Below are 20,699 nucleotides of genomic sequence, written 5' to 3'. Positions count from 1 at the left end.
GGACTTTTGGATTCGATTAGTCCCTGCTCCATCAAAAAATTGAGTCTGCTGTTGAGGCGAAAGGTCAGTTCTATCTATCATGACTTGGGAAAGGCCCACCACTGAACTCTCCAGATCTGAATACTGGAGAACTCAAATACTGAAGAGATCCTACAGGGTCTGACCAGATATCATTCTTCGTTTCCGCTAGAGCTTAGCTTGTTGATGATGGCTGCATCACGCTCCCCGGCGCTACTCTGCACTGCACCAGCAAAACTCCTCAACATCTCCTTAACCTCACTTTCACCAATCATCCCAATACCTAACACCTCATTATTGGCCTCCTCAAAAACAGAGTTGAATTCCTTCCCAAAAATAGCAAGCGCCTTGAACATGATATCCACCATTCGGCTTTCTGGATCCACCTTACTCGCTTCCACCACTTTCTTCGCCATATCCTCCGTGTTCGCAGGCGTGACAGTCCACTCAGCATCCGGAACAACCTCTTTCCCCCATTTCAGCAGTTCGTTTTGGCTCGTTACAATATCATGAACCCGGAAATCACGATTCTCCGCCTCTTTTCCCATCCTCAGCACCGCGGCTACTGCTTTGCTCGCTGTTTGGATCGTGGCGGTACTGAATTTCTTCTCGCCATCATCAAACCGAGTCATGGAGTGCTCTCTCATATTGATTATCGCACCGAGGGAAAGAACGTAGTCTAGCAGCGGACCGGTCCTGATACTCGTGTGGGAGATGACTGATTCACGGCTCTTGAGGTATTCTTGGACGATAGTTTTGTTCTGGGCAAACGGGAAGGAGCGAAGGACAGGATTGCTGATGTCGGTATCTAAAGAGGCAGGAAGAAAACGCCGCACGCCGGCCGCGATGGCGGCGTCGATGAGGTTGGTTTGCTCTGGTAACCTGGGGAGTGTTGTGTTAGTTGAGGGAATGCGTGGAATTCAATGAGAGGCGTACATTCCCACCCCGCAGACAACGACAGCATCGATGCCCCTGAGTGCTGAGACAAGAGAGTGCTGAGAGAGGTAGTCAACTTCTATGATGTCGATCTCAGGGCCTAGAATATCTCTTGTCTTTGCAAGGGAGCGTGTGACAGCTGTCACGTCAAAGCCGGAGGCGACAAGAGTCTTCACGACTGTTGGCCCAGTATTGCCATTCGGTCCAGCTACGGCTACTTTCTTGATGTGCAAAACCATTTTCTTCATGGAATCCCTTGGGATGAGCTAGTTGTTGCTCTTGGTGACGAGCAGTGGGGAAATTGGGGGGTTTGCGGGGCAAGCAGGTTTCCTGATAGAGCCCGATCGTCAGCTTACCGTAAGCACTGCGCCACAAGCCCAGTCGTAATTTTACCTCGAATGAAGGGAATAACCCGCCGATCTTTCTAAAACTTCCGCACTAGTGACGTGTCTGAAATGGAGTTCTCCATTCTCTGGCCTGGTTTGCATTATCAACCGAGCTCAGATTCGAAATTTTCGCATTTTGGTGACAGAATGAGATACGATACACGGGAATACAATCGTAAATCCGATGGATACTCACCCATTTCATCTTCATACTTCTGGATGATCAGCCTGCATTCTCACCAGCGTCCCCACGTCTCTTTTTGTTCGTCTTGTGGAACGGTCGGCATTGTCTGCGCAGGAGATGCTTGGCCTTTCCCTTCTTTCAAGGGAACAACTGCTTTCGTAGAACGTGTAGGATCCCATTTCTCGGCCGAGGTATATTGCGGCTTGTTTTCGGAAACCCCCTCCACATCCTTCATTCCGCAGTGAATTTTGCTCAACCGCACATTGACTTTCTCCTTTCCCTCTTTTCGAAAGGTTCGACATCGAATGGCGGATCCTCTGGTGGAGGTTTTCCATTCCGAAAGATCAACTGTATATGACTTGGTTCTCCTTCCTTCCCTCGGGAGTGATTGATGTGGTTCCAATTTCACCCAAAATCTCAAACATAATCCACTATCCTCTCGCTGTATGGTGTGTCTTCTAGAAGATCGTCGAACGTAGCTTTGCTATCACGAAGCTCGCTCGCTTTAAAACATTCTTTATGTGGATGATTCGATCCTGGCTAGAGACTTCTAGCGTTCTGTATTTGTCCATTCAGAGGAATGTTTGACGTTAAATTCCCACTCGTGAGCTTCATTCCATTGGAAGGCTATCTGTAGGCCGATATGCAGTTGACTGAAGGTTGTGGAGGCTGTCATCGAGACCTTGCGAATGACTGCCCGCTTTGCCTTAAAGGTTATAGGCTCAGGGCTGAATTCGAAAATGTAGTTTTCTAGCTGGGTTGCAGGAGAGAGATATCAGCAAGCGGCTGGCTTTTCTTAGTATAGGGATTCAATAACTTCGAGTAGCCGTGGTGAGATGGTTTACTTCAATGATTGAACGATGGAAGGTTGTGAGGGAGACAATGTTGAGGACGCCTAAGGAGATTTGAGTTAACGCGACTCGCGCCGAGATCAGCGCGATGTCACGCTAATTTAGAATCGTTTACAGGGTATAGGGGATCGCTAAACCTCGGCAATACCCCTAATCTTCAGGATGGCAGGGCCATCGAGCTCATGTCACAACTTAACTCGTGACTCCAACTTCATTGAGAGCGCAAAGAAACAAATGAATAGCAGTATAAGCATCAGTACCATATCTCAAGAGACCAAAGCAAGTACGATTGTCTTGTTTTAATCCGAGCACAATACATGGCACTTGGCGCTGGAAAAGGATGGGTGGATGGGTAGAATTACAGTATAACAAGGCTTGACAAGGCCTCTTATCCAAAAGTCTTTGCTAGCTCCCTTCCTATTTTGCTCTAAACCACAGAGTGTGCTAGGAGAAATTATTAAAGAATGTCCAGACTCCAGGAAGAGCAAAATCCTCATCTGATTTCTTCACCAGTTACGGAACCAAAATCTGGCTCAACAGATGTTGGTCCAGCATTGGCGCTTAAATTTGGGAGGTAGAAAGGAAATGGTCTAGGACCGCTTCTTATACCCTGCTGTCTCAGTACCCGATCGCTCCTCTTGACTTCTATTTGCCCCGTTAAGGTTGCAGCATAGTTCTAGTTTCTACCCGCGCCATTCACTGATATTTTTGATCCATGACTTGCTAATTACTACATGTCACCTCGTAGTCCAAACGGAAAGTATGGAGAAGGTGATGGATTCTTCCATCACTTCGTGGCATGTGAGTGCTTCTTGAAAAGAAAAGACGACCCAGCACTCCATAAGGTCGCAATTCCTTAAAAAAAAAAAAAGAGGATAAAAATCCCATTCCTCGTGTAAGGTCCCTCCTACTCTGTTCTGCTTGGCTAGTTTTTGTTAACGGTGCCTCCTAGAGGCTGGTTTTAGTTAACCTCCGAATACTCCCGCCTGGGGCCCTATTTCCGAAGAAGAGAAAATCAATTATGGGTAGCAAGATATTCAATTATCGAATGATATTGCTCAGTTTGAGTCACCTAAAATCCCTCGCCCAGAAATCGTGCGAGTGGTGCAAGAAGTGGTGTTGTCTTTCAACTGACATCAGTTGATTTCGGCAGCTCCCGAAATCCAGAACTGGGAATGCTTCATTTGTTCGTCAAATCACACCACGACCTGATGCGAACGTGCCACCTCGGAAAACCACAACCAAATCACAACGCAATCCAAAGGAACATATATACCTTCAAAATTCCTATAGCCGTCCTTCGAAGTACCACTATCAAAGAGTCTCCAAGTTACACAACACACGTTCTCGCAAGCTTTTCCACAATCAAACTCCACTCCGAAAAAATGGCCACCCCTCCAGCAGTTACAGCGCACATCCTGTGAAACTTCTCCATTGCCTTTGTTGGCATCGTTGGCACTATTGCAGGAATCACCGAAGTCTACAATATTGCAAGCTTGAAGGATCGAGAGTCAACGCACGGTTGGGGAGAAAGAAGACCTTACAATGCCAAGCCACAACCTCAACAAGATCGATTGTAAGAGCCATTCTTCAAAACTCCAAGTCTCATGGTGTTTCAGAATGGCTGACTTTGTATTTCAGAGATACAATTTATGATCGGACGCAACTGATGAATAAAGCGAAGGCAGCGAAGCCATGGAATCGGACGGCGTCGGAGTTTGAGAGAGCAAAGTGGTAATAGAGTGTTGGTGCAGAGGTTCAAGAGAGAAAACAATAGGGTGTGAGTACATAAAGATCGAGGTATTACAAGTTGTCTTGGAAGTCATTCGGCGTTTGGGGGTCTGCAGCAGGCTCGGGGTTGGGTTGTTTCATTCCGGTGTGCATATCACTACAGCACCTGCAATCCCTATTGAGGGAAATTCAAGATCATAAATAGCCAATTACTTCAGTTCCACTTTTACTAATTATCTCGTTATACAATGGTAAATGAACCGCCTACACAACAAAAGTGTGGATTTATCTTAGATATACCCATCTTGAACTCCAGTTGTGTATTGATTCTGTCTATCTCTTTGCCTAAATTCTTTCATCCGGAGCATCTGGTTTACTATTTTCTCGAGAAATCAAACGTTTATTAAGCTTCAAGACGAAATTCAATAGGATTGACACAAGTCTACAACACTGTTTTGGGTGCTTGCAGCTCCTCCAAAATTGAAGATTCGTCGGGTCAGCTCCCTATGACCCCTCTTTGTTATTTAACCGTTGATATGTTCAGCTGTTATCTCTTTTTAATCTTTATTCCAGAGGAGGCCCCTTAGAAACTCACTTTCACCTTTTCGGAGCTGCCCCTCACGTGGCGCCAACAAACAGAGCTAATGGATTACAGCAGTACAGTCGCGTCCGAAAGTTGGACCGAAACTGCCTTTCCAGTCCAATTTTAGCCCAGGGGCACCAAACGCTTTGTGCGTAAATCGAGATTCTTAAGCTACTAACTATACTACGAATTATTATTTAAATTATAAGCCCTTCTAGAAACGTAATAGGGAGTACTCAGGGACTAACTTGAGCTAAGGTACTGAAATGTTGAAGAAACAATGGTAAACGGATTCCATGAGAGAGGACTCATGACGTCAGTCTGGAACTGAATCTTGTATAATGTCTACGATTCGCTACTACAGTAGTGAACCACACAGCCATACCGTACTTACATGAGTCGGCCCAAATATACCGGATATTGCAACTGATGGCAACATAAATGGCGCCTTTGAAAACCTTGGATATTGCCTCAAACAAAATCTCATCCATGCACGATTCTAAATTCTCTTTAATAGACTTGAATGGCATGCTACGCCCCCAACAATGATTTAGTGTAGTATTTTACCCGCGTTTTCAGTGATGTTCCATGTATCAGTCGGACTTGCAAGCGGTTACCGCCTCTCCTTTTGATTTCAATCAGTCGTATCGGGATAAATGGGCCCAGTGGAAATATATCCTCGCGAATTTGATGATTCTCCACGCAATCTGTCAGCAAGTTATCTGCTTGTTGGAAGCTTTCTTTCGAATGGGTTGATTTCGGAAGGATAGTCTTACAAGGCTTTATCTTCTCATCTATAATCTAAGTTTCTAGATTTGTTTAAGGTTATGATTCCTTCCTTTAAAAGCTGACGTTTTGAATATTACCATGAGGATGTAACGACAAACGAAGGTATGCAAAATTGTCTCCCCCAACCTGCAGATCAAAGGCTCGCACGAAATACCCGTGTCGCATAAGCACATAATAATGAACATTGAAAGGATTTGAATCCCCTGAAATCGAGAATAGACTGATGAACAACGCGCAAAGCGTGCAGTCGGTTGGATTTCGAAGATTGATTGTGATTGAGTGGCCGTCGGCTGAATATGACACATCTAGAGAAAGACAGACCTCTCAAAGTGATCGGGATTTCTTAATATTTCATACCATACAGCTCGCCATTGGCTGCTTTGCAAAGCCCCCTGAAACTTGAACCGCGTTCATTTCCATAATAGAAAAAGATCAAATGTTGTATTCCGGTTTGAGTATTTTGAACACAATCGGACAGTAGATGTGTTGAGAGCTGATACGCTCACGTAGCCGAGAAAATTTGGGAAAGGAGTTCCAAGCGTGGCTGAGATGTAGGTTGCGAGCTTGTCTCATCTAGTCACGCCCATCTTCCGAATACAGCGCTGTGCAGCGGCCTTGGTGGAGGCGTAGGCCAAGTGGCATGCTTTAGCCACAACGCGGCACAAGTTTCACTTCGCAATGATTTAGAATCTTCTACATTCAAATAACGCAAAATTTCAAGAAGCAGTTGATAGATATCGGGCAAGAGTCATTCTGTGGTAAGTTTTAAGTGGTATTGAAAAGGTCGATATTTGCACCCCGCGAGGTCGTGTCTCGCTTAACCCCTATTTGCCCTCTGAAGAAGTCGGTGTGGCTTTGAGGAGGATTCGGAGTAGCACTACTTATTTGATCACTGTTTGAGCGAAAACACTGGTTCTTGGGCACGTCGAGAGATGCATGTGAAATCCCTGTAGAACAAAAGATATATGGAAGCTGCGAGTTCGGAAGCTTAGGGTCGCTTTAAAATCTCTGGTTCTTACAAGAGGCTTTAACCCAAAATGTTTAGCGAGAGAATCTGCCAACGCATCCACACTCGAACCTTTGTCCTCCCCTTTATGATTTCCATCGTCTTACCTTCATCCTCGCTCAACTGCATCCAGTACAGCAAAACGCATTCACTCGTAACACCGACTCGGTTGAGACGCTAGAAATGGAGTCAATTTCCTCGAGCGGCGACATATTCTCATGCGGCTGTGGACGACAATTCATAAGTCGTGACGCCCTTGAACAACATAAGCGGGACAGAGCCCAGTTTGTTTGGGCTACAAGGTGCACACCCTCAGCACTCGGTCCTGCAAGCACGCGGAATAGTTATGGCTCTGGCTTGCAAAGCTCCTCTCAGGTAGGTGGGCTAAGTACTGCTGCAGTTCGGCGAGTATTACTGTAGTATCGGGTTGGGGTGCCCTTAAAAACTAACCAAATTCCGACAGGGTGCAGCCAGTCTGAAATTGCAAGCGACGAGAGACCAGTGGATGGTCAAAGATGTTGGAGGAAAGATTGATACTATTGAAGTCTCGTCACTTAAGCCAGCAGACACCCCAGTATCAAGCAGCACTGGCTATGAGCTCATATGCAGCTACAACTGGGCGAATCATAAAGCACCTACAACCTATGTCCCAGGTAACGGGTTACCCTTATTGCAGTGCACTCTGACTCTCACTTAGGCGGCGCCGCAGTTTGGAAAGACATGAGCTTACCAGTAAGCGTCCCGAAAGACTCCGGAATGCACTTCATCGACCAAAACGCCTCACGCATCCCTGAGTACCCCTTCGAGGTAGTGTTCCAGGCTGTTGGGGTCATGAGTCCAAGCCTCCGTTTCGACACAGTCGACGTCCTCGTCAACCGCAACAGCATGCGAAAGCTCCTGGACTTCTGTCGCGGACGCAACCAGGACAGCTTCCGTATCAACCTTCACATAGTGCGAAATACTCTGATCATTGAAAGATGCGAGAAGAATGCAAAGCAGATGATCCGTGGGTCTGGTGGGCCGGGGTACGGTCATAACTTTGAACGTATATTCACACAATTACCGTCGGGGTTGGAAGACAGCTCCAGTCATCATCGCGTTCTACGATACAACTTGGGGGATTTGAGCTGCGCCATCCGCTTTGAAGTTGATGCTTGCCTCAAGGTTCCCGCAGAAACCAAGTCACCAGAGAAGGAGGAGACCAGCGAGGCCCCTCGAGATGAGACTGTATCTCTTGTTGATTCTTTAGACTCGTTACAAATACGCGCTCCGACGTTGAACAGTAACGTATCGCCCCATACCTCAGTCTGTGTCATTCCTCGCGGAACCATTACTGCACAGTCAAGTACTGCAGAAATCAAGACACGCACGAAGTCAAGTTCTCTGTCAAAGATCTTGCCACAGCTGTGGTTCGGCCGCACACCTTATCTAATTACAGGCCATCATGCCAACGGCACTTTCGACAGCGTCGATATTGGTCAGGTTAGAGATCGATTCGAGGATTGGGAGAGAAAGGAGGCGAACCAAGATGCACTGCGGAAGTTAGCGAGTCTGCTGTCGCAGTTACGGGAATCCGTCCAGTGCACCAAGGAGAAAGCTTGTATAGGGATTTATGAACATGGTGTTAAGCCTGTAGCTTTGCACGTTTTTGTCTCGAAGCAAGGAAGGAAACCGCTACCGGAGCATGTTGTTATGAGGTACTGGGCAGGACCAGCGATGCCAAACGTAAAATAGTTTTATTCTGAGAAATGCACTCGAACCTTTGTTGCGAGGAGCAAGTACAGGTATAACAGAAATTCGTGGAGAGGCATTGAGGTAGATCGTCGGGGGATGACGGAGGGATTTCACTCCCGGTAGGTAGGTCGAGAGATTCAGTGAGAATCATTCTTGGAGACCCGAGGATTGTGTGACTCGCAGCTTGGTGTTCCTCTCACTAATCTCTCATCCCAAGCGGCTCCATTGCTCTTTAGCTTCCCAGCTCTCCACTGATTGACTGCCTTCCCAAACATGAGTTCGTCAATGTAACAGGCACTCACAAACCTAAAGGAATCCCCGCAAGGTCTGATGACAAAAGGGGTATTCTGACCGAAAAGCTGCACACTGTGTCCCGTTTCGGAATGTCCGCTGCTAGCGATAGGCCAAATGTCTGGTTGCCTAAAAAAAAGTATCTAATAGTCGGACTTAACATCGCGCTAAAGGGACCTTTCCTTTAGAGCGACGTTAAGTCCGACCATTAATTAGGGGCGTCGAGATAAGTTGTGATAGACTTAGACAATCCCTTGTCACTATCTTCAGCAAAACTGTGATCTAGTTCTACAGCTCCCCATTGCTCCCACATGGGACGAGGATAAACTCTCTCGACCTAGATAGTTCACACAAACGCGTCTTTGAGCGAGGATTCATCGTCGCCTTCGCGGTATCCCAGCCTACGACGGACTGAGGGATAGAGTGATGCCAATTGTTCGCGGCGAAAATGTTTAATGTTGAAACTCAAAATTATACATGTCTTTGCTACACAAATGCCTCTGAGTCTCAAACTTGACAGCGCGAACTCCCCCCAGCAGCACCGCACATCATCCCGGACACCCTAGGGTCTCTACAAGGACACACCATACTCCTCACTACATCTCCAACTATGCGCGGACTGTATATATGTAAAGAAGGATTGCCGGCTCCAGCCATGATATCTCACAGCCTTCCAGCCAATCGCCCCTGGAAGATAGGCGAGAGAAAGGATATTCACCCTCCCACTTTGGCCCAACCCTGCTCCCACCACCCTTCAAGTCTCAAAAATCATTCACAAATCAAACGCAATTCAGAATCTCAAAGAAATAACCATCTCCCATTCTCAACTCAGAGCTAGAAGAAAGACTATGATACACTCCAGCACCCCTAGCAGCATCGAAAGACGTCTGCCCAAATCCCATTCAATTCCACGCATGCATGCGTATGTCTCCCTTTCTCCATCCCACGCCATGCCAATGTATTTCCTCTCCACCCACTGGGTATTCAATTTATGTCCCCACCTGCCAATCTATCACCTCGCCCTACGACCTAGGAAAACGAACTGCCAGGTCAATCCATGCACGATACACCCTCCCCCAAAGCCGGCAGGAGAAAACGAAACGCAGAGAGGAGAAATCTATTCGGAAATCAAGGCGAGGTCGCAGATGAGTTATTTTTGGTGTGGTGTGATCGACAGAGAAGCCAAAGTAAATTGAAGCCTTAGAGTAGGCGAGGGATTTTTTGTGCGCTGTCAAAAGCAGCGCAAGAAATCCGCGGACGGCCGATGGCCGAGGAAGAACACAGAGGAGATGGGGGAGTGGGATCTACCACTCATACTCCCCGCTCGCCTTATGGAACACGTATTCCCGGCCATTGACGGTGAGGACACCATCTTTCATAACGCACTTCCTGTTCTTTGCGTCAGCAAATCATAGATCTCTCAAAGCCAACCCAACCCCAACCCAGCCCTAACTCCATCCACAACTCCAGTTTCCTTGAACGTGCGTGTAGTGGAGAAAGGAGCGGTACCATCGACCCCCAGAGGCGTTAGCTCTCCATTCGCCAGTAGTACAGAGTACAACAAGGAAGAGAGAGAGGTAGGATTTAGGGGAGACGGGGAGGGGAGAGAAAGGAAAAGAGGGAGAGGGGGACATACCACTTATTCTTAACCCTCTGCACCTTATCATACATACAAAGCATAATATGCCCCATGCCCTCATCCTCATCCTCCTCATCGTTCAATCCCTCATCCGGATCGTCGAGATCCGAGTTAATCGCATCTTCATCTAACTCCTCGGGCTTAACATCGTCATCGTCGCCGCCATCCATTTGGCCCTCACCGTTCTCTTGGCGTTGATTCCGGGCCTGGCGCAGACGTTGCCGCTCAAGTTGGCGTCGGCCCCGGGCGGTAGAGGAGGGAGCTTTACGCAAAGGTAACATCAATCCACCGCCCTCCATATGTCGTCCCATACTCTCGATCTGCGCTCTGATTAAATTATCAATCTCCACCCGTCCCATGACCTCGCCACCCTGCGCAATGACGCCAAAACTCTCCGTTTCCTCATCGCCGGGTCCATCAGTCTGCGGTGGGCCTTGGTAACCGTTCTGACCTTGGCCATTTTGATTTTGAGAGTTTGGGTTATTGGGATTTTGCGGATGTTGGCCGTTCTGTCGCGCTTGCTGCATCTGGTTCGTGGTGTTCTGCTGCATCATCCGCTGGTACTGCTCTTGGGTTATTTGAGGTCGCTGGCCTTGCTGCATGCCTTGACCTTGCGCCTGTGCGAGCGCAGCACGCTGCTGCATCATTTGCAACTGCTGCATCGTCGGGTTGCCATTCTGCTGGGGCTGGCCTCCTGACTGGATTGCGTTAATGCTTGCAGCGGCTCGAGGACCATAGTTCTGATGCAGATGTGCTGCAGCTCTTTGTTGTGCGGTGGTAGCATTCTGGAGGGCGGGCATAGGTTGATTTTGATAAGGCGAGGGCTGGTTCATGCCGAGGGGTGACTCGAGACCTGGCTCAGCCTTGATGCGCGGGCCATTGGAGATCTGGGGCATAGGCAGGCCGGGCTGGGATTGGTTGATGGGGGGTGTACCTATGGATTGGTAGTTGCCTGCATTTGAGGGGACGGTGGGCGGGTTGGAGATGGTGGGTTGGGGTTCGGGCTTGGGGTCCCAAGGAAAGGTAGCGACGCCCAGTTGCGAGAGCTTGGATTGCCAGCCCTGAAGGAGAAGTCAGTATATTGTCACCTCTAATGAGATGTAAATCATCAACGAAATCATAGCTGAAAAAATTGTGAAGGATGGGAAAGAAGAGTGCCAGCCGCCACGTGATCTATATGTTCCCAAAGCGTCCTAGCGGCTTGGCAGGCCCTGGGCTGGCGACGCTTCGGGTATAAAATGGTCTGCAAATACAGAGGCTCGCCCACCCGCGAAAACTCGAGGTCTGACCCCAGCAGCGCTCGCTGCGAACGAGGTGAGTAACACAGCGCAGGCAGCAACACATCGCTTTATATCACCACCAGCACTCCTCGATACTCTCGGCGCCATCAGAATGAAGAGCAACGACAGGGGAATTGATGGGGCATTTATTGAAAGCGAAACAGACGACGCATCGATGGCACCAATAGAGAGGATGGAAAGGTGAGGACTTACCTGTTTCAGTTCCTCAAGCACATGTTCATCAACGCCACCCTCCTCGAAGTCGACGCGCGACGATTCGACAACATCCTGGATGATCTGTTGGTATACGGTTCCGACTTGGTTGTTCGACATCTTGCCCTTGTAACGCTGGCGCTGGTCGTGATTGTTGGAGGTGTAGCGAAGAGGCGAGGAGGCTTGCCACGCTCCAAGGGATGCGACGACCACAAGAACAGCGGACGATGGTGAGATACGCAGGATACGGAGGAGACAGTGTAGAGGATCTGATCTCGACGGTGATCGAAGGTCCCTATGTGTTGAGAGATCTTCTTTGTCCGACGGTGTCGAGAGAGGTGACACTCCGGTCGCACACAGCCAACACCCCACGCAACGACCCCGCGATCTTCTGTAGCCCTTTCCTGACCTTCCTGACCGCTATGCGCTCCCCGTAGACCTTGACTGCCGTCGGTTATGGATAAATTGTAGACGTAGTGGACGATGCTCGTCCGGCGCTGTGGGGGTTGTAGAGGGATGGACGCTTTTGCTGGGTAATAGGCAGCGTGATGGGGCTAAGTGGCTTAGTAATGGCGCTTGAGCCGCAATCGCCGCTGTCTGAGTGGCGTTCCAAAGCGAACTGACCGCGACCTCGAAAATCCCGAGAAGCCGAATACCTTTAAGACTTGATGTCAGAAAGGGGCTTCTACGGTCAATTGCATACCGGTACTTCTGAGGCTCTCCCGGCTGTGAGATGAACAATCTCCGATGCGTTCACTCACAAAGGCGGGCTCCTAATTTGAGTACGATGCACGTGAGCGAGGCCAAGGAAAAGCTGGAAGTTGAAGTAATCCATCAATACTCTTACAATACTCATTGTTAGTTCTAAGTACAAATGCCCGACTTATGATAAAAGCCAGCCAGCAGAAAGTCCGTCCCGTATTCCCTTTCAGTCATCCATCGTCAAAGCATAATTCGCCGGGTGAAGCACTTTCGGGCGCGGGCAGAAGCAGAACTCCCCAACTCCACGCTGAATAAAATCCAACCCGCTAATGCCAGTATGGAACCGTCCTTATACTTTACCGCGCTCTAAGGAGAGCTCGATGACTTTCACCTAGCGGATAGTCATTTGCTTGACCATATCTGCCTTTCCAGAAGTACCTGATCCACCAGCAGAAGAGCTTGCGCCAGCCTTCTTCTCAAAGATCTTCCAGAATTTCAGACTCTCATCGGCAGCTGCAAAACGTTAGCTATGATCATCAAGCACGATCAACAAACTTACCAGCTGTAGCCAACATTTGTCCATCCGGGCTGAGACAGCTGTGAAGGACTCGGGTCTCGTGAGCAGGAATCTCAACATTGCGAACCAAAGTGGGGTAGCTCCAGATGCTGAGCGAGTTGTCGGGGAAGCCGCTGGTGCTGACAATCTCACGGTAATGAGGGCTCCATCGAAGAGAAGTCACCTGAGAACCAGTATCGATGCTGTTGACACGAGCACCAGTGGTTGTGTTCCAGAAGTGGATATGACGGTCGTATGATCCACCACCAGTAGCGAGCACGTTTGGTTGCCATGGGCACCAGCTGAGAGCCTTCACTGCAGCCTTGTGGTTTGTCTTGGTGAACTTGGGAACAGCCAATGAACGAGCATCCCAGATGGAGACGAGGTTGTCATTGCCACCGGTAGCAAGTTGAGCACCATCTGCGCGCCATTCCAGACCACACACTTCGGATGTGTGAGAGACTAGCTCAGCAATCTTGTGCTCTGCGACTCGTACATCGTGGTTGAAGACAAGACCTGATCGAGCACCAGTTGACAAAGTGTGTTTGTTCCATCCCATAACGCCAACACGAGTATCGTGGCCATGCATGCTTCGGAGCTTTGTGCCTTCCTCAACATCCCAGATCTGAACTTCTCCTGTACCAAGTCCAACGCTGACATATGCTCCATCGCCGGACCATTTGACGCTGCTGACGTAGGTGTCTGGGCTGGTCTCCAAGAGGGAGCTGACCGATCCAGACTCGGCTGACCAGACATAGACGTTGCGCTCGAGACCGATGGCGACTTGGTTGCCAGAAGACCAATCAAGAAGGTTCAGGTAGTAGTCGTCAACAAGGCCAGGAGCATCGAGGACACGTTCAGGGGCTGTAGCAACACGACGTCTGAATTGTGCAGACGCAGCATTTGCATTCTTAAGGGGTCGGTTGTATTGGGATCGAAGGTCGACAGGCTTTGATGACTCGGGAGGAGCTGGCTTAAAAGCAAGGATTCGTTGATTGAGAGAGACGCCGCAAGCTGACGCAAGAGAGTCTTGGTATGCAACAGTGTTTGGTGATGGTCGGCTGTATGTAGATGGCTCATCATCATCGTTCAATGACAGTGATCCAAGTGCTGCTAATGCATCATCCGCACCGGATGCCAAGACACTTGAGCTTTCTCCGCTACTTGTCTTTGGTCGCTGCTTGTCGCTGTGCTCGAGCTTGCCTGAGCCGACAGTCGCAATAGCTGAGCTTGCTGCACGATTGGGAATAAATCGATCGCCGTATGAGAGTGTAGTCTTGGTAGACTTCTGTCGAAGAGGACCTTTTCGTGATTTACTGCTGCTGGGAGTCTTGGCACCAGTACCAGTAAGGGCGAAGTCCGAGACACCGAGTTCCAGAGCACGACGAGGTGTTTGTGCGTTTCTGGCGATATTAGACTTTGGCGAGTCACGGTGAGTGGTTCTTGATGCCGACTTCGTGAAGTGTGACGATAGATTTCCCCCGTATGTTGACTTAGATGACTTGATGCTCTCATTGTCCAATGTCTTTCTCTCGGGTGTGAAAGGAGATGAGTTGTTATTCGACATTGTTGCCGTGCGTGTGCGGGGAGAAGGTGTCAAGGGCATCCGTCCGCCAGCGGTACGGGAGGAGAAAAGTCCCATGTGGGACTTGATGGGGGTTGATACTGCGGTTGCCATCTTGCAATATCGGGGGTATGATCTCGGTCGAAAGACAAGTAAATGTATCGATCGATGATAAGAGGTTCGGTATATCGAACGAGCTCCAAGAGACTCAACCTAATGGTTCCTGGTAGTTGTTGGTTAGTATGTTCGTTTGTTGTGCTCGATATGTCGAATGAGCCTTCTTCAAGAAGTGCTTAAGTCGGAGGCGATCAATGGGCTGGTACGGAGTACTGGCAGAAAGATCTAGTGGACTTGAAGTATTCTTGTGCGTGCGCGTAAGAAGGTTGGAAAGATGTGGTATGTGTAGAGGATGCGAGAGGGTAGAAGGTGTGCGGGTTTGTAGAGTTGCAATGTGCGAGGAAGGAAGAGGAATCGAGTCGAGCAGCAGCGCTTTTCAAGGGCCGGATTGTTTACCGAGCTAGCGTGGTTGCCAGGGCGATGCACTCTTGGTGCCTCGTGGGTCAGGTACGGGCGAGGTAGACCCGATTGGGCAAGGTCGGACGGGGCGAGGAGAGGCATTTTGCCCGATCTTCAAAAAGCGATCCGCCCGTTTGACGTCGAGACAAACAAGCCAGACAGCCAGGCATCTCGAGCCCAGCTGTGTGCTGCTTGAATTCACCTCAAATTCCGTCTCTCGTTTAACCAACACTCCTCTCCGACGAGGCCACGATCTCTTGCTTTCACTGCAGGACTCACTCCCTTCTAGCATGCTCGTATAGGGCATTAGCAAGCATGGTACGTCTTCCTCTCCAAATTGTTCTGGGAACTGTGAAACATTCAGCTTCTACCCGATCTAAATGTTCTGCGAGTTGTTGCACATTCAAGACTTTCTGATCTGAATGTCTTGAAAACTCCCGGGACGTTCAAGACTTGTCTCGTTCAAAAGTTCAACGATCTCTTGGAATCTTGAAATTCAGCCCCCACCAAAGGCGTGTTGGACAATCAACTCCCAGCCTCCTCGAAGTGTCTTCAAAGTTCCTGGCACTTTGAGATTTCTTCCCTCTGAATGTTCCTCAAACTGAAGTAGAATCATTTACTGACGATAAAACGCTCCAGGCTCAGCCTTCAACTCCATCTGGCGGCCCCCACTCCATTTTCGGAGGCGGCTCCAGCTCTGCCAATGCAAACAATCAACTCTCGACTGTCCTCACTCCTTCCTCCGCCGTCTCCTCGAACAACACATTCCTCATGCCTAATTCCCCGGTTAAGGGTGGCGTTCTCAGTCGAGATGGATATCGACCAAAGGTCACCAGAACTTTGGGTCAGAGGCCTGCTTGTTTGGTCAACGCCTCAGTCACCTACTGCGGAAACAACCAAATTTACGCCTTCGGCGGTTTCGACCAATACACGGATGAGGTCTACAATCATGTGCTGAAGCTGGACATGGTCAGTCACACGTGGAGCCTGGTTGATAACTTTGGCGATATTCCAGGCGTCAGAATGGGTATGTTGCTTTCAATGTACCAGTCTGACTTCAATTGATGAATCTAGGTCACACTGCCACATTATACCAAGGAGATAAGCTCTTGATCTTTGGCGGCGAGAACGAACATCGAATCTACCTCTCCGATCTCATCATCTTCGATCTCAAGACTGCACATTGGACACAACCCGCAGTCAGCGGACCAATACCAAAAGGCCGGGCCAGACACGCTTCAGTGCTTCACGAGGATAAGCTCTTCATCATTGGAGGAATCACAGGCCACAATAATTATGTCCTCGATGACATCTGCTACCTCGACTTGAAGACCTTTACTTGGTCAAGAGCCTGGAAGTTTGTTGGCAGATTCGACCATTCGGCATATATATGGGGTGACCGGGTTTGGGTGTTTGGCGGATTGAGTGAAGACATGGACAAGATTGGTGATATCTGGTGGCTTGATGTGAAGGGAAGTCCGGCTTTCGATTCGGCCCCGTCTTTTGGCCACCTCGACAGAAGCTCGGCTTTGGCTCGTATGAATGGCTCCCCTCGACCGTCATACTCGATGGGGCCGCCACCTGCGGTTGGAAGCTCCGGATACGCTGCCAATTCAAGCAGTGCACAAGTCAATCCGCCCTCCTTTCAGCTCACAACTTCACCACCTGTTGCTCCTGGCACAATTTCATCACTGAAGTTTGTTTCGGGCCCGAATATTCCTGCACAGGGATCTGGCATGCATTTCCATGTCTATACATCCGGCACCCTCCTCGACTTCGTCACCCCTGCTGCGACTATCACTCCAAATGAATGCTCCTTATCCTCGTTGGACCTCGATACTTTGCGCTGGCAGAAGCTGGCAGAAGGTTGTGATATCTTCACTCGCGGGTACAGATGGCATTATTGCACAATGAATGAGGATGGTACAAAGGCGTGGTTGCTTGGGTGTCCTACGGATCCCACCGCTACCGATCTTGGACCTGGTGGCTTCGAGGAGTACTTGAGGTAAGTTTGAGCCACGAAATCAGGGAACGAAGGCTAATATATTTAGTGACATCATGGAAGTTGATCTGCGTCGGTATGGTATAATTGGAAACAATCTTACCCCTGAACCTCGCGTCGAAAGATCGCAAATGCCCTCTGCCGATCGCATGGTCGTGCAAGCTTCCAAGGGTCTCGGTGCAGATCTCGCCAAATTGTTTAATCAACCCCCCGAGAGTGGCAGCGGAACCGATTTCACAATTACAGCCTTGAAAGATGGGGATTGGGACGACGAGGAATTGATGAGCTCTAGCATGATGCGGGCTGAGGATCAAGCCCAGCAAACTTGGCTCGACCCAAATACTACAACCTCGCCTCCAATCCACGTTCACAAGCTCATCCTCCAAGCTCGCTGGCCACACTTCGCCCGTCTCTACAACGCACAAATGGCAGAATTCCACACCAAGAAAATGCACATCCCCGAACCATACTCCGTCGTCAAAGCCTTCCTGTACTACCTCTACACCGACAGCATCCAGCCCGAAGACTGCGGCGAGCTCAGCGATGTCGCCGGTCTCCTCGTCATGTCAAACATCTACAACATCCCGCATCTGCGCCTCCTGTGCGTCAACCGGCTCTCCAAGGAACTCGACGTCGACCACGCTTGCATCATCTGGCACTGCGCTGGCATCGCCAACGAGGACTGGCTACGCAAGCGTGCTGCGAACTTCTGCCTCATGCACTGGGGCCGCGTCGTCCGGACCCAAGGATTCCTGAAACTCCCGCGCCAAGCACTCGTTGAACTCTCCCAGGAAATCGACATGGAAGGTCGTGTTGTTGGAGGTAAGCAGTCTTCATTATCGCCATCTTCATCTTCTCATGAAGAGCTCGATCTATCTTATATCTTCATTTGTTAACATTTACTGTGCCTTTAGGCGAAGAACTCGAGTTTGTCGGCGGTCTCGGGGGTTCCAGGTTCGGCTTCGGAGGCATGGCGAGGAAGGCGAGTGTCTCGAGTAATCAGACGCAGCCGCTTGGCAGCGAAGTCGATGAGAATGAGGAGATGGAGATGTCTTGAACCTATTCCTGTTTCTTTGTTAATCGGATATTGAGCGAGGATTGCATAGCGGCGAAGGGCGTTTTCCTTTTTTCTGGGCGGTGGTAAAGGTTATGCTTTGACGCTGATGCTTTATGCGCGACGAAGGGATGGCAAGAAATGCGAATGAGATACATAAATACTAGGTAGATTTTCAGACGGCGGCATGGCATTGCTGGCGTTTGTGGGGAGGGCGCAGCTGTGGAAAGGGAGGATTGCGTTTGCCTTTGCTAGAGATACCTTCCTTGCTGAATAAATGTGAGCTTTGATTAAACGTCTTGATTCAGGGAGGAGATGTGCGTTTGTGAATGTTCTGGGGGTTGTGGGACATTGAAGGGGCAGGGGAAGGGGAAGGGGAATGTGCCACTAGTCGTGGGAGATTCAGATTTCCTCATTATGATTCAAGAGAAGATGATACAACCGATTTTCCTTATATCCATACTCGTTAGCGTATCCGCAGCTTTCTTTCCCTGTTTCTCCCATTCTCTACGCTGGACATTTTCCTCCTCACGTGACAAGTCCTTAAGTCTGTTCGATTGCTTCTCCTCCCCCTCTCGCAGCATTGAACGTGGCTTCAAGAATTATTCTACAACAGTATCTTTCTTTGCTGCTGTCACCGTTCGAGACCCCGCAAAGAGAGTAAATCAATGGCGAGAGAGGCTATATTCAAGTCATGGATGGAGCCTTTGCTGGGATTTACATCCTGGTGGACTGGGGGAAGTGTTGATCCACGGTGATTGAAAATATATATTCTTGGTCTGGAAGCTTCCTCCGCTTTTGTGTGCGTGCCTGAAATGCGATTGAGATGATCTTTCGAGGTATAAACACTTACAATCAGCTTGGAAGGAGAGAAGACACATGGACTTGATTTCATGGCCAGTGAATAGGTCACCCATTGTCAAGAACTTTCTACGTTTTTGCTTACAATATTGCCATAGAACATCCGCCATCTTCTTTATGCTCTATATAATGAGTGGTGGTCTCTCCTGAGGTAGTTATCTCAATGAGCATTGCTACAAGCAGTTTGTCTCGAAAGGGTGACGACGGATTCCAATCTCGAGGCCAAAGGAAGTTGTGAAAGTTGAAACAAATGGCTTAATTGCCCCCTACTCGTTAGTTGCAGAAGTTGTCCGAGGTTGTGCTCCCAACACCAAGCACTTTTTCAGGTGTTGTTGTCATTGACCTGTAGAGAGAGATCCGGATGAAATATATTGCCAGGGGTGATCCTACTCTCGGTATTAAATATGGCTAGGACGGAGAGCGTATAATTTGGCACAGAAGAGGGGGGTCATTCAGAGATATATGCAGTAGAGGAACTTCAACTTGGACTGTAGAGAAGGGCTACCATTTATCTATATTCAATTCACCAGGTCAGCAAGATCACAATGATGTATTGCTGGCTGTTCCAGTGTTCCAGAAATCCGAAGGCGCTCTTGAAGAACTAGCGGTCATTAGGAAGATTCATCACAACCCTGAGACGAAACTCCCTTATATACTTGAAATTACATTTTCATTCTCTCTCGTGAATCTCGTATTCAGTCTCAGGGATCTGGAACCCCATTTTCGCAATCCGCATTCGGCAGCTACGGAGAAAATACGAGATCGCGGACCACGGCCACGTCCTGAAACGCAATTTCTAAACTAGGGGCCGCACAAGCAGGTGCAGATGCAAAGAGCAAAAGCAAGATTGATCTCCTTTGAAAGGGAAGATTTGTTAGAGTATTCTTCTGATGTGGCCCCCCCTTCGGCGGGGGACGAAGCTGCGTAAGAGAGAGCATTCTTTTCAAACGCTAATTCCTCATCCCTCTTCTAGCGGTATAAGAAATCAATAAATAGGAGTCTTCAATCTTGGGGGTGGGGGAGCTTCAGCCTCCGGCGGTTGAATATCTGGCAGGTGTTGTAGGGAGGATTGCTCAGATGGAAGGGTACTACCGGGGACGGGGTTTGCTTGCTTTTGCAGCTGAACCCAAGCAGCACATTTGTGAAAATCACCGTCGTTTTGGGTCTCGTGCTTGATAGGTAAATTGGTAATTACAACTCTCAAATCAAGTGCTAGAGGCTGCTGGCCTTTCTGCTCTTGTTTTGGTTAGAGCGTGGTGATACAAGTTATCACATGACCGGTGAAGGCTGAGATGCAAAATCTTGTTGCATGTCGCGATCTTCGTCCACAACAATACAAATGCCTATGCAAGAGATGCCGGTACAGGAGTCGATGCGGGAGGTGCCGATGCAGAAGTGATCCCGATAGAGAAAGAGGCCCGACCAGGCTTGGCGATGATCGGCGGTTTAGTGGGTCGGATTAGATCGCCAGAGTCGATCCAAGATTGATAGATATCGACACCTTACGATCCAGGCCCGGACCGACGCGAAAAGAGGCCCCAATACTGCATGCCTGCGGAGTACATGGTTCTCATTCGCTATGCGAGGAACAAACCAAGATAATGCTGCATTCAAGCTGCACCTAGACATTTTAAGCATTGTATATTATGTTTAGTTAAGCCCACTAACCGTGGCTTGCATAGATCACCCGCGCTGCGTTCGGATCTTCCAGAGAACACCAAGTCCGTTCACGAGTACTTGCAACGGCCAAGTCGGCAGGTTGCGTTTGATGGATGCACCCACCACCGGCTTCAACATCTCTGC

The 20,699-nt window shown here is 49.1% G+C and overlaps 5 protein-coding genes across 5 annotated transcripts; 2 read left to right on the top strand and 3 right to left on the bottom strand.

Moving 5' to 3' along the window:
- Positions 1-170: 170 nt before the first annotated feature.
- Positions 171-1,193, bottom strand: K444DRAFT_526377 (NAD(P)-binding protein; the record flags this gene model as incomplete). Its single annotated transcript, XM_024874535.1, has 2 exons — positions 171-900; positions 955-1,193. The coding sequence occupies 2 exons, from the start codon at positions 1,191-1,193 to the stop codon at positions 171-173; spliced, it is 969 nt and encodes a 322-aa protein (XP_024738080.1).
- A 5,459-nt stretch (positions 1,194-6,652) lies between these two features.
- On the top strand, positions 6,653-8,256 carry K444DRAFT_559080 (uncharacterized protein). The gene is made up of 3 exons (XM_024876857.1): positions 6,653-6,859; positions 6,948-7,137; positions 7,182-8,256. The coding sequence occupies exons 1-3, from the start codon at positions 6,668-6,670 to the stop codon at positions 8,216-8,218; spliced, it is 1,419 nt and encodes a 472-aa protein (XP_024738079.1). The 5' UTR covers positions 6,653-6,667; the 3' UTR covers positions 8,219-8,256.
- Positions 8,257-9,319: 1,063 nt separating this feature from the next.
- Positions 9,320-12,147, bottom strand: K444DRAFT_611435 (transcription factor IIA, alpha/beta subunit). Its single transcript, XM_024879940.1, has 3 exons — positions 11,642-12,147; positions 10,146-11,209; positions 9,320-9,898 (listed from the first exon to the last, which is right to left on the bottom strand). Exons 1-3 carry the CDS (start codon positions 11,759-11,761, stop codon positions 9,814-9,816), a joined length of 1,269 nt encoding a protein of 422 aa, XP_024738078.1. The 5' UTR covers positions 11,762-12,147; the 3' UTR covers positions 9,320-9,813.
- Positions 12,148-12,450: 303 nt separating this feature from the next.
- K444DRAFT_559073 (WD40 repeat-like protein) lies at positions 12,451-14,915 on the bottom strand. The gene is made up of 2 exons (XM_024876856.1): positions 12,903-14,915; positions 12,451-12,856 (listed from the first exon to the last, which is right to left on the bottom strand). Exons 1-2 carry the CDS (start codon positions 14,575-14,577, stop codon positions 12,735-12,737), a joined length of 1,797 nt encoding a protein of 598 aa, XP_024738077.1. The 5' UTR covers positions 14,578-14,915; the 3' UTR covers positions 12,451-12,734.
- A 205-nt stretch (positions 14,916-15,120) lies between these two features.
- K444DRAFT_587139 (uncharacterized protein) lies at positions 15,121-18,332 on the top strand. The gene is made up of 5 exons (XM_024878013.1): positions 15,121-15,297; positions 15,619-16,006; positions 16,054-16,984; positions 17,031-17,803; positions 17,896-18,332. The coding sequence occupies exons 1-5, from the start codon at positions 15,295-15,297 to the stop codon at positions 18,036-18,038; spliced, it is 2,238 nt and encodes a 745-aa protein (XP_024738076.1). The 5' UTR covers positions 15,121-15,294; the 3' UTR covers positions 18,039-18,332.
- Positions 18,333-20,699: the final 2,367 nt, after the last annotated feature.

This window comes from Hyaloscypha bicolor (assembly GCF_002865645.1).
Source record: "Hyaloscypha bicolor E unplaced genomic scaffold K444scaffold_56, whole genome shotgun sequence".
NCBI lineage: Eukaryota > Fungi > Ascomycota > Leotiomycetes > Helotiales > Hyaloscyphaceae > Hyaloscypha > Hyaloscypha bicolor.
The sequence above is the reverse complement of the archived record's forward strand: the minus strand, read 5'-3'. Positions and strand labels throughout refer to the sequence as shown.

Excerpts from the sequence above, each read along its gene's own strand:
- K444DRAFT_559080 (XM_024876857.1), top strand. The coding sequence starts at position 6,668 with ATGGAGTCAATTTCCTCGAGCGGCGACATATTCTCATGCGGCTGTGGA. Across the intron at positions 6,860-6,947 it reads GCTTGCAAAGCTCCTCTCAG|GGTGCAGCCAGTCTGAAATT; the intron begins GTAGGTGGGCTA and ends AAATTCCGACAG. Across the intron at positions 7,138-7,181 it reads ACCTACAACCTATGTCCCAG|GCGGCGCCGCAGTTTGGAAA; the intron begins GTAACGGGTTAC and ends ACTCTCACTTAG.
- K444DRAFT_611435 (XM_024879940.1), bottom strand. The coding sequence starts at position 11,761 with ATGTCGAACAACCAAGTCGGAACCGTATACCAACAGATCATCCAGGAT. Across the intron at positions 11,210-11,641 it reads TGCTTGAGGAACTGAAACAG|GGCTGGCAATCCAAGCTCTC; the intron begins GTAAGTCCTCAC and ends CTTCTCCTTCAG. Across the intron at positions 9,899-10,145 it reads CAGAGGGTTAAGAATAAGTG|GAAGTGCGTTATGAAAGATG; the intron begins GTATGTCCCCCT and ends CGCAAAGAACAG.
- K444DRAFT_559073 (XM_024876856.1), bottom strand. The coding sequence starts at position 14,577 with ATGGCAACCGCAGTATCAACCCCCATCAAGTCCCACATGGGACTTTTC. Across the intron at positions 12,857-12,902 it reads ACAAATGTTGGCTACAGCTG|CTGCCGATGAGAGTCTGAAA; the intron begins GTAAGTTTGTTG and ends AACGTTTTGCAG.
- K444DRAFT_587139 (XM_024878013.1), top strand. Across the intron at positions 16,985-17,030 it reads GGCTTCGAGGAGTACTTGAG|TGACATCATGGAAGTTGATC; the intron begins GTAAGTTTGAGC and ends TAATATATTTAG. Across the intron at positions 17,804-17,895 it reads GGAAGGTCGTGTTGTTGGAG|GCGAAGAACTCGAGTTTGTC; the intron begins GTAAGCAGTCTT and ends CTGTGCCTTTAG.